At 42.1% G+C, this 11,578-nt stretch overlaps 1 protein-coding gene across 1 annotated transcript; it reads left to right on the plus strand.

Moving 5' to 3' along the window:
* Positions 1-202: 202 nt before the first annotated feature.
* On the plus strand, positions 203-7,568 carry LOC123097408 (protein krasavietz). The gene is made up of 8 exons (XM_044519122.1): positions 203-492; positions 3,536-3,559; positions 4,104-4,209; positions 4,772-4,840; positions 5,527-6,023; positions 6,140-6,401; positions 6,968-7,176; positions 7,268-7,568. Exons 1-8 carry the CDS (start codon positions 488-490, stop codon positions 7,332-7,334), a joined length of 1,239 nt encoding a protein of 412 aa, XP_044375057.1. The 5' UTR covers positions 203-487; the 3' UTR covers positions 7,335-7,568.
* Positions 7,569-11,578: the final 4,010 nt, after the last annotated feature.

Consider the following 11,578-nt stretch of genomic DNA (forward strand, 5'->3'; position numbering starts at 1 on the left):
AACTCGACAAGCTGTTTTTTTTAGTAGTGGAGCAGTTCGGGACGAAGGAATTGTGCGGCTGTTATAAACCGAATCGTACGTGCGCGGATAGACCGGCGCGTGTCAGCCGCCTAGGTAGATAGATAGTAGATGATGGTTTGTGCAATTTACTTTTTTTAGGAGTTTACTCTGCTACCGGCGCTAATGACGATCCAATCCTCATTCTTCACGGCAGGCCGGGCTGAACAGCCTGTGTTCAGCCCAACACATGTTCCACTAGCCCGCACACGCAACTCCCGGTCCCGGTCAATCCCCACCACTCGTTTTCCCTACTCACCCTGCCCCGTTTATTCCATCTCCTCCCTACGCACCTCTTGCCACCGCCGCAGCACATCCCCGAAAGCTAGGTTTTTATCACTCCACCCATCATCGCCTCGGCGGCCGCACAACCGACCTCCTCGAAGCCCCGATCTCCTTCACCTCTCCTCTCCGTGCCAGATCGTTGTTTATGAGGTATGGATGGACTCAATCGCCGCCTTACTAGATCTCTGCCTTTCCTTGTTTGATGGCTGATGGATCCGCGGAGCTTCGTAGGATTGCCTGGATCGGAGGGATGGACTCTTCGTCCTGTTTAGCGTGCTAGTATTAGTAGGTTGTGCTTGGTGGCGATAGTTCATGATTTTTGCGCTCTCGGATACTGCAATCGATTCTGGAAGTGCGAACAACGCTGTTAGCGTGACATTCCAGTATTCCACACTTGGTTTTGATCAGATCCAACTGATTTTGCGCGGTTAGGTTCCATCTGGCATTTTTTGTTTATTAATCCGTGCGAGGTAAGTGTTTTCCTGCTTATTAAGAACAGTTTTGCTAAAGCACATCTAGATGTTCCATAAGTATTGCACATCTAAGTCCTATGTGATTGATCTTACGTTGAGATTCGTGTGGATATTTTTTTTCCTTTTTCTCTTTCTGCTTGATTCACTCACTTAGATGTGCAATAACTAGAGTTTTCTTTCCGACGTTTAGGGTTTCTTGATTTTCCTAGTTAAGGATTTGATGATCTTTTGATGTTGTGAAACGTTGGATGAAGTTGCTATGCTCTTATCAGTCCTTTAGGTTCCTCCATTCCTTCGTGCACAGTAATTGGTCTGCCACTATTATTGTCTGAGATGAATATTTTTTCAGTTTTTTATGGACACAGGTGATTGTCTCTATGTTACTTGCTACTTTTTTTGAGGGGTGCTTGTTACTTTTTTGGGCCTTGGATTAATTGAAGCAAGGTTGTTAACATTTGTTACATGAATTCTTATTTTGACAATTCTTACTGGTCTCCGTTTCTCTCAATAAATATTTATTTGCCCCCCCCCCCTTTCTACAACTCCGAGTTTGTATATGCCGTGTCAATATTTCTTTGGCGAGCATATGAATTTTCATATCAACTGCTTATTTCATAATGTTAACTGCTGTGGTTTAATTATAACAACATGGGGCTTTATTGGTGAAAACCTGTATTTTTTTTATCTATTGTATTTCATTGTGATCTTTTTATTGACTTGTATGCTAAATCTGCTCATCTTAGTTGTGACAAATGAGTTTCTGAATTTTGTTGCTTTGTCTCTCTTTATTATAGCAAAGAGTCGTGGTTTGGTGAAAGCTTCTTGCCTTTGCTTGACCTGTATATTTCAAGTAGACGCTCCATAGTTGGTAAGCAATATTTGCTATTTTTTTTACCTAAGCCAACTGAAGGTCGTCAAGGAAGCCAATATCTATACCTAATAATAATAATAATAATATTGAAGGGAGGATTCTTTCTTCCCTCAAATTTTCGTCGGTCACCCCGCCTTTCATACATCGCAAATTTTCGTCCACCACCCCAACGTGCCTTCTGTATGTTGCTGGTTACATCTGCGTTAATGGGCCTGCTTCCCCGCGCTTTGCTAATGAGCCTGCCTATCAACGCTGCACAACTCCGTTTAAGCAGCTTTCCCCAGGCCAAGGCCCATACAGAGCAGCAATACTATCCTATAATCAGCTAAAAATAGGCAGCTGTGCGAATCGAACTAGCAACCTGGAGTGGTAAATTCTTACCCGCTAACCATCTGAGCCAGCTGAATTTTGTGAAAACTGTACGAACTTCCCTTACTTTGTATTGATCAAGTGGTGTTTTGTGAATGCCACCCTACAGCAAAAAGAGGCTCTCCTAACTTGATGCTGCCATGCTTAACTGCTCGCACTGCTCTTGATTGCCTTCTGATAAGCTGCTGCTTGTGTGCTAGATGAATGGATAGCAGGGAATCATATTGAATTGGAAAATATTGAGAACATATGGGTTTGGTTGAAAACTTAAAAAAAAGAGACCAGAAGAGCATGTGTCAGAGAAACATCACCTGTTTTAACCCTTGAAACAGGCTTCCCCCCGCTTTATATATATGAACGCCCCGCCAAGGGCCGAACAGATACAAGGTGATGAGAGAAACCTCTTACAAAGCAGATGAAAGATAAAACAAAAAAATACAGCTGGATAACATATTAACGCACACACCCAGTTGTCACCGGAGAAGGCTGCCTACCGTGTACTCTGAGCTGTGGAGTGTTGATCCTGCCTGCAGACAACAAGGATCGAGAGCGGAGACAACCTTGTCATGTGTAAAGGATAGGGTGCTACCGAGACTGCCCCACACCAACGCCTAAGATCTTTGAGAACCTGTTTTTAACAACTAGCCTCCTTCGTTTTTTAGCAAAGACTATAATACACTGTAGTTTTATCTACAGTTATCGGAGTTTGTTACCTCTGTGTTTTATCGAAGATTAAATGCGAGTATTATATGCATTGTTGACTTCGTTGAAGATTTTAACAAAATTTCTATGAAATTAGTATAGGTGTCCTGATCAAGTTTGCCTGTAGAATAATGTATATATCTTTATTACCCCGTTGCAACGCACGGGCATATGTGCTAGTGTAAAATTATGGTAGCAAGCCAATTGCCAAGTGTGGAATCAAACCAAGTGAAGGACAACTGTTGTTGGCTTGCCGACAATTTACCTGCCAACCAAGCAGCCTCAGATATCTTTGTACGAACTGGTATGTTAGATCTAGGCATTTTAGGAGGGATTGACGAAGTAGGAAGTAAGGGCATGTTCGTTGATTTTGTCAAGGTTAACTCTGCCACAGCGAAGCTTAGGTAGTGTGTATGACTAAGCAAGTTGGCAAAACACTGACTCACACATGGGGATATGGATAATAAAGTGCAGCAGAGCACAAATGTGGGAAGGATCAATGCCTAAAAGCTTGTGGCGTGCCTACAGATAGCCATGGAAAGGCAAACTGTGGAACAAACCAAATATCCCTTAAGTAAAAGTCCTGTGGTTGTACTTTAATTTACAACATTTTGTTTCTCTGCTCTTTGTGATCTTTTTGTTCAACAAGTAGAAACCAATCAGGCAGAATAGTGTATCTGTAGGCCACTATATTCATTCACCGAGAAGAAGTTTCTAGCTATTTTATTTCCATATCATTTTTTCCTGGTATGCTCTAATTTGTGTTAATTCATTGCAGCTCGAAGGAGAAGCCCACCCTCGGGTAATACTCCTATGTTCACTCACACCCTTGTTTCATTCTTTCATCGTCGATGCTGTGATCATATTAGTTAATGTATTGTTGATTTGTGATGCAACCGGACATGTGTCTGCCCAGCTATTCATATGTGTCTAATAAATTCGTTTCACTGATACTTTTTGTCTGCATGTTATGGATTTCTGACTTTTCAGTACGGCATGCCTTGCAACAAAAGGTGTTATCCTTTTTTATTTTTTTGGCCGGAGTGCTTTGGCCTCAAACCCTACTTTTTCTAACTGGGTTTGTTCCTAATCAACATTTCATGCGACACTTGTACAAATTCATGCTCACAATATCATAGTGGTTGTTTGCATTTGTCTTGATATCTGTATAGTGTTGTTCCAACTATGCACACTAACATAAGAAACTTTCTTCCTGTTGAACGATATTTGCTTTACAGAGTTATCTTATTATAATATGATTCTGATTTACTTCCTATCTTTTATTGCCTGCAAATTGTTTGTTGGGGAGCTTGTGTGTACCATTATAATTTTTTTATGTACTGCAGAGGCCAGCGGATTAAGACCCGCAAGCGGAATATCGCAGCTCCTTTGGACCCTTCGTCGTTCTCTGATGCAATTGTCCAGATTTATCTGGATAATGCTGGAGACCTGGTTAGCCACTGTTTAACTTACTGAATTTCACCTGTTGTAATGCTTGTAAGTTGTAAGCGTCTGCAGGTTGGAAACATTGTCGAACATCAAAATGTTACTTCCTCGTGAGATATATGCAGTTAGCTTTTTTTCTAAACATAGGGACATCTCAGGATTACTAATATTTGCAATAGGTAGTTTTAGAAAATCTACCTTGTGAGTTTTGCCTGGTAAATTAGCTAAGGACTTTCAGTGCTTATCAATTGAAAATGAAATCGATCAGTGCTTCTCTCTTTGACAACTTACTTCATTAAATATGGTCAACTGGAGTTCAGTCAATGCAACAGTTTTGTTTACAAATCATAGATTTGTGCGAGATAAAGGAAGAGTTGCATAGTGAATAAAAGTGGGGGTCCTTGTTGAAGATTAGGCTGATTAGCTGGACTAGGGCGTTGCTTTTTTCATATTAGTTAACATCTAATATGTATCTATGACTAATGTTATGAATCTGGAAACATGCCTTTGCCTTCTATTTTATTTTTCTACCCTGAGCAGTCAATATGAATAAAGTGATGTCTTGCAGGAACTTGTTGCCAAAAGTATAGAGTCATCAGATCTCAACTTCTCACGTTACGGTGACACTTTCTTTGAGGTATGCATGGTCCAGTTTCTATATTGAACATTTTTCATGTATGCCTCGTTTGCATATGGTCATGCCTTTCTCCCAGTATCAACATTTATGGATCGCTTAATTGAGCTACACTGATTATCTTTGTTTCTACAGTTTATATTGCAAGAGTCTTAAGATTGTTTGAAAGTGTCCTTTTCTGAATTTTATGCTCGTTTACAGTTGGCTTATGTAAGATTTGGAACTCCTTTTATGAAATTGCAATCTTCATGCTAACATTTTCCGAATATGCATGTCAAACTTTAAAATTAAATGGCTTCGAATTCTGTCTAGTTAATTTTTTAATTGTCTTTAGTGTGCAATTCACTACGTTCAATTTTTTATACATACATTTAATTTACAAAATAATCGATTGTTATATATGTGAAGCTAAAGGTTCGACACGAGTACTCTTTCGTTATCTGCATGCTAGAAGATTGGTAGACGGTGGATCGAGTTATTGTTTGCTGTTTTTGCTGTTCTCTTTCTCATTTTGCAATCTGAGATTTCTACTTCTGATTTCCTCTTACTCATTTTCAGTTACCCATTTTTATATGCTCAAACTGACTCATGTTTCAGCATTAACTCTTGCACAGTGGCATACCTATAATAAGTAGCCCCCCTCCATGCAAATCAGAAAGGTTAATGTTTGAGTGAATGCATGAATGCAGGTTGTTTTCATTGGTGTGCGTACTCAGCCTGGTACGATTAAACCCGAAGAAGAGGGAGAGCGCCACCCCTATTCTCTCATTGACTGTGCAGCACAACGTGAAGCAATATTACCTTATGTCCTCTTTATTCAGAAAACATTGCGCAGGAGGCCTTTCTTAATAAAGAGTCTTGAAAATGTTATGCGAAAATTTCTCCAGTCTTTGGAGTTCTTTGAAGAAAATGAGAGACAGAAACTTGCCATTTTCACGGCACTTGCATTTTCTCAGAAATTATCAGGTCTGCCACCTGAAACTGTCTTTCAGCCATTGCTTAAGGACAATCTTGTTGCCAAAGGGATAGTGCTTTCATTCATTACTGAGTTCTTCAAGGAATATCTGAAGGAAAATAGTTTGGATGATCTGATTGCACTTTTAAAGAAAGGCAAAATGGAGGACAATTTACTTGAATTTTTTCCATCAGGAAAGAGAACCTCTGAGGCTTTGTCTGAGCATTTCACGTGAGTTTTTAGACGCTGTTTGTGTTGATTCAATTTCTTCATGTTCTCATTTGCACGGGAGTGTAGTTTTGCTGTTTATTTTGTTACCAGCTGATCTTTTTACTTTTTTACATCAGCAAAGAAGGTTTGACTAGCCTTGTTGAGTACAATAGCAAGAAAATGTTTGAAGTTAAGCTCAAGGAGATAAAGTCAACTCTGACCACTATGATCAATGAAGAAGCTGAAATATCTGAAGTAACTGAGGTTGTCAAGCAACAGGTTAAAGATGCTAAATTTCCTGATATAGAGGTTGTTCGCATGCTGTGGGATGTGCTGATGGAGGCTGTTCAGTGGTCTGGAAAGAACCAGCAGCAAAATTCTAATTCAGCACTTAGGCAGGTAAGATCTGTGTTGGAATTATGTTTTTCTCTTGAAAGTGCTCATAAGTCCTAGGGAAAGAAGTAAATCTCAAGTAACGACATAATAAACTTTCCTACACCAGGATACTGGGTTCAGTTTGCTTTCAGCGTTGCGCTACTTACCTCACATCCAAACAATGCTGTTGGACTCCATTGGTCTTGCCCCATGTGCTATGGTTTTTTTTTGCTTGCTCATGTCCTTACGAAACGGTAAATTTGGTCTGGCAAGTTACATAGAAGTTGAAATTATAAGACATGTCATGGATTTTTGTTGCTGTTGATAGGCTTCTAAGTTTCTTGCATTGAGTGAGGGCTGATTATTTTGTTGCTTTAGAAGTTGGTAGAGTGAATTTGAGCATTCCATTATTGTGAAAGCTATAACAAGTGTGGCCTGTCATGGGATAACAAGCTTAGGGCATCTGTAGCTAGTTGGTTAGGCATGTAGTCCGTCCAAACAAATGTAAGGTGTTTTAAATCACTTGAGGGAGTAACTACTAGTGATATTATTTTGAAAGGGATTCATCTTATTTGTTGTGTTGTCCATAGGTGAATGCTTGGGCTGGTCTTATGAATGCATTTTGCACAAGTGGAAAGCTAGAACTGGAACTCATATACAAGGTCCAGACACAGTGTTATGAGGATGCTAAGTTGATGAAGCTGTTCCCTGAAATTATAAGATCACTGTATGATCAAGATGTCCTAGCTGAAGATACCATACTTCTTTGGTTCCGCAAGGGTTCAAACCAAAAAGGAAGGTAACTAGTTACTGAGAAGTCATCTGTTAGAAATATTGATAGCATTTAATCTTGATGAAGCTCCTAGTAACTATAGTTAATCATTCGGCAGGCAATCTTTCGTGAAAGCTCTGGAGCCTTTCGTCAAATGGCTCGAGGAGGCCGAGGAGGAAGAATAAAGAGGCACGGTTGTTGCTTTAAAATGAGTATTTCCTTATACCCCATGTTTGCGGAGACGGTGGTCATCCTTTTGCTGCTTATTACTGAACAAACATTTTATATTCAGATGTGAGCATTGCTGTCATCTGCTATCATTTTCGACATTCTTGTACCAGGATTTGGAAGGAACGTTACCTACTTTGTGCCGTGTATTAGTTGTTACATGGATATTTATGCAGAGTGCACATTTTTAACCCTGGACTACGTTATCTGTCAGGGACCGTCTACGACGCTGGTGCTTAGCCCAGCTCCATGATTTGATTCTCGGTAGTTTCGTTCCAAGCTGTCTGATCAGTCTGAGCGCTTTGTTGTTTTTTGTGGCAGCTGACATTATCTGCAGTGCAGAACAGTCTTCATGCACAAAATTAACCACAGCTGGTCAAAATAAGCCTAAAAATCAAATACCGAAAGTACTCTTTGAGCTCAAATGAGCTTGGATAAACAGTAAATTGAAAAAAAAGAAAATATTCCTTTTTTTGTGGAACTTTGATAAAGATCACATTTGTCAGGCGTGGCAAAAAAACTAAAGACAAAATATGTGTTGCAAAATGCTTTTGAAAGTAGCATCAATTTTGTTTTATTGGTCACAACGTCCAAAAATCTGATCTCATGATAAAATATTGCAAGCACTTAGAACATTTGTCGAAGTTCACCAAAAAGAAAAATTCAGAATTTTTTATTTGTTTTGAATATCTTTTGGTTTTATTGTTCATCAAGCTCATTTGAGCTTGAGCTCAGATACTCGGCGTTTCTCTAAATCTTGCATGCAGTGAAGCTTTTTTTTTGGTGCCACATAATCAGAATTGTCAGTTGATATGGATGATACTTTCATTAAAGATAACTTAGTATGGTACACTTGATAGGAGTTGGTTGAGGGGCAACTTCATGCTTGATAGGAGTTGGTTGAGGGGCCACTTCATCAAAATTGTCTAGTTGACATGTATGATATTCCTATGAACACCATTAGGCATCAGACAACTGCTAGGTTGCATCTATCAGACCAATCTTACACCGTCCGATTGAGAGCAAGGTGTACATCCAATTAGGTAATTAAGGAGACCGGAGCGTGGAGATTGGTCCGTAAAAGCAGGACATGCGTCGCTAGTTTGCATGCGGAGATTTGTTTACTAACGACCAAGGCCAACCACCAATACCGTAAATCACGTGAGATTAACTCCTAGCGCTAACCCCGGTCGTCTCTTCTCGTTCCCACTGCTTCCTTCATGTGCTTCGTTTGTTTTTTATGTGCTTCCCGTGCATCTTTCAGATGGTCAGGGCTAGGAAGCATATCTTTTCATACATGGAAACATGTTTTACCAAGTGGAATCATGCTAAGGAATAAACAATTTATTTTCTTTCCGTCTGCTCAAAAATATGCTTCTATATTAATATGATATTGTTTAGATTTTGGTGAAATTTATGATATAGTAAATAACGTATTATTTTGTTTGTGCACACCAAATTTTTTTTTAAGGACTGAAAAATTATTTATCATTATAAATTGCTTCCGACCAAACATTTTTTTGTTTCCAAAGAGAATTCTTATACCAAAAGTTGTGTTGGTTTGAAACAAATTACTCTATTTTGTTTCCAAAGAAATTGAAATATACATCCAAAAGAATCTGAATTTGCTTAGAAAGCAAAGTATGACATATAAGGTAAGCTTTTGCGCGAATGCAGGCCAAGGATCCAATGGTGGCATGTGTCCTTTCTATGGTGTTTGTGCTTCCTTTTGATGGTGTATATGCTTCCTTTTAATGGTGACCGTGCATCATTAACCAAGGGCCATGCTTCCTTCAGGTGGCGGGCGTGCTTCCTACTATGGTGGTTGTGCTTTCTTCTGCCACGAGACTAACCAGGGGATTAGAATGGTGTCGACGAGGGATGATAGAGACATTGCGACACTACAACATGGATGCACCGTTTGACGATGATCGTGCTTCCTTCAGATTGTGGACTTGCTCTCTTCCACCGCCAGACAGATCGAAATTGCATCAACAAGGAGCGACATGGACAACGCGAAGCTACCACATGGATGCACCATTAGAAGAGGATCGTGCTTTCTTCCCATGGTGGTCGTGCATCTGTGCTTCATTTGTTCATATAACATTTTTCAGACATACTGCAATTTTCTTTCCTTCAAGTCATGAGGAGTACAATGCTTCCTAAGCTCATATCATATGTATTCTACAAATTATAGACTTGTTTCCCTTCATTTGTCCATGCTTCCTTCCACCGCTAGGTGTTGCACCAGATCAAAGTGATGTCAATTGAGGAGTGGCATCGACGGAGTGACGCTGCACCATGGATGCAGCATTAGTCGAGATCCCAATTGATGGTGAAGTAGTTGAGGAGATGAATTACCTAGATCTGTTGATGATGACCCAAGGCGGCGAAAGTTGCATGCGACCTTCACATCATTGTCGTGGTGTGCGAGCCCCATCTTGTATGCGCCGGAGTACGTCGCCACGCTCGCTAATGCGCCCTGCGGTCTGCCAGATGATCTCCCTGAGTGCACCCGGCTTGCGGCCTGATGGAGACGATGACGATACGCAGCTTGGTGCCCGGGAAGCAGGCGTCGTCGTGATGAGATATGGGAATAGGAGACGAGGAAGGTCACCGGCGTGCTGCCTCATCTCTTCGGCGGCGAACGCATTGGTGGCGATGCGCTTCTCGTTTTGGATCAGATTAGAGCGGACAAAACTGCAACTGTGTTTACGGAGAGGACGGGGTTGTAGCGATTGACGGCGAGCTCGGAGCAGTGCGGGAGAGATTCAGAGGCATTATTTGGGCGAGTGATTTAGGTTCGGGTTATGCGTTGAGGATGCGGATGGTTTTCAATGCGCTGACGGGATGTGTTTTCTCTATCTTTTTGCTAATACGCAGCGATGGACGACCGTGTGATTGGAATCGACGGCAGTCTATTGGTCTGAGGGATGTCTCTAATCAGCCTACTGATTATAAGTGTTTCCCTATTCCCATTATGAACAAATAGACAACCTTAGTGTTAGAGTAAAACGAGATTGAATAAAAATAAATGGATGATTAGTTTTGGTTTCTATTGATTCTCAAGTACTCCCTCTGTAAACTAATATAAAAACGTTTAGATCACTAAAGTAGTGATCTAAACGCTCTTATATTATTTTACGAAGGGAGTATATATACATCTCAAAGAAGTGGGAGATGAGATGTCTGTTCGAAGGCAGTCCTCCAGAACAGGTGTCTGTTGACTATAGAGAGAAGACATGACAGTTCGGGATTCGACACACGCCTTTACTAATGGCTTTGTTAATTAGCATGTGCTAATTGTTAAGATTAATTAATGATTATTAATTAAGGGATAATCTCTGCTTTTACTAACCGCAGGCAGTTGCATCTGCCACATCCTTTCTAGTGATGTCTTTTTTCCTTTGTATAAATAGCAGATGTCATCTAATAAAGGATACACAGTTTTCATTACTTCTCTCGTTCTACTCTAACACATTACTTCTCTAGTTCTACTCTAACACGTGTTATCAGGACGCTCTCTGACGGAGCGATTTCACGGCCAAACTGTCGGCAGCGAGCGCGCAGCGTCGCGATGCCCTCCGGCCCTGCGTGGCGAAGGAAGCCCAGCGCTCCAGCGCTAGCAAAGGCAGCGCATGGCGCCGCGCACACCTCGACGGCTAAGCGGGACGGCAACTGCGGCCTCAGTCCGGTCCTCCTGTAGCAGCCAAGGCCCTCGGCCACGACGCTTTCCTCTCGACGCCAGGCGCGACAACCACGAGCCGAGACAAGCGCGTCGTCCGTGGCCTTTGCCCTGGATTCACGCGGCAGACAAGGTTGGGCGCCACAGCGTAGGCAGAGGCGACGGTTCCTTCCAACCCCGCTGGCGCCCCCCTCCGTGGACCTCGACGGCGGCCTGCGCGGCGCCTGTGGCTTTCCGGTGCGTGCTCGTCTTCCCGGACAGCAACGATGCTCCCGGATAACGGCCTGCGCGACGACGACTATCTCACGGACGGCCGCGAGGCAGCAGCCCTTCAGTGCAGCGTGCAACGGCTCGCCCCGCGGGCCGTGGCGCTGCGACGCCCTCCAATGGCGCGGCTCCAGCGGCCCTCGGCAATTGTTGCTTCCTCCTGTTCGCGGTTCCTCGTGAACGGCCCAAGGCGTCTATGGTGGTGGCTCTCGCCTCGGCCCCGTTGCGGGGAGCGAGCACGGTCCACAA

The sequence above is a fragment of the Triticum aestivum genome, chromosome 4D, assembly GCF_018294505.1.
Source record: "Triticum aestivum cultivar Chinese Spring chromosome 4D, IWGSC CS RefSeq v2.1, whole genome shotgun sequence".
In the NCBI taxonomy this organism is placed as follows: domain Eukaryota; kingdom Viridiplantae; phylum Streptophyta; class Magnoliopsida; order Poales; family Poaceae; genus Triticum; species Triticum aestivum.

Bases quoted from the DNA above. Each gene is read 5' to 3' on its own strand.
- LOC123097408 (XM_044519122.1), top strand. The intron at 6,024-6,139 runs GTGAGTTTTTAG...TTTTTACATCAG, and splicing joins GCTTTGTCTGAGCATTTCAC to CAAAGAAGGTTTGACTAGCC. The intron at 7,177-7,267 runs GTAACTAGTTAC...ATCATTCGGCAG, and splicing joins GGTTCAAACCAAAAAGGAAG to GCAATCTTTCGTGAAAGCTC.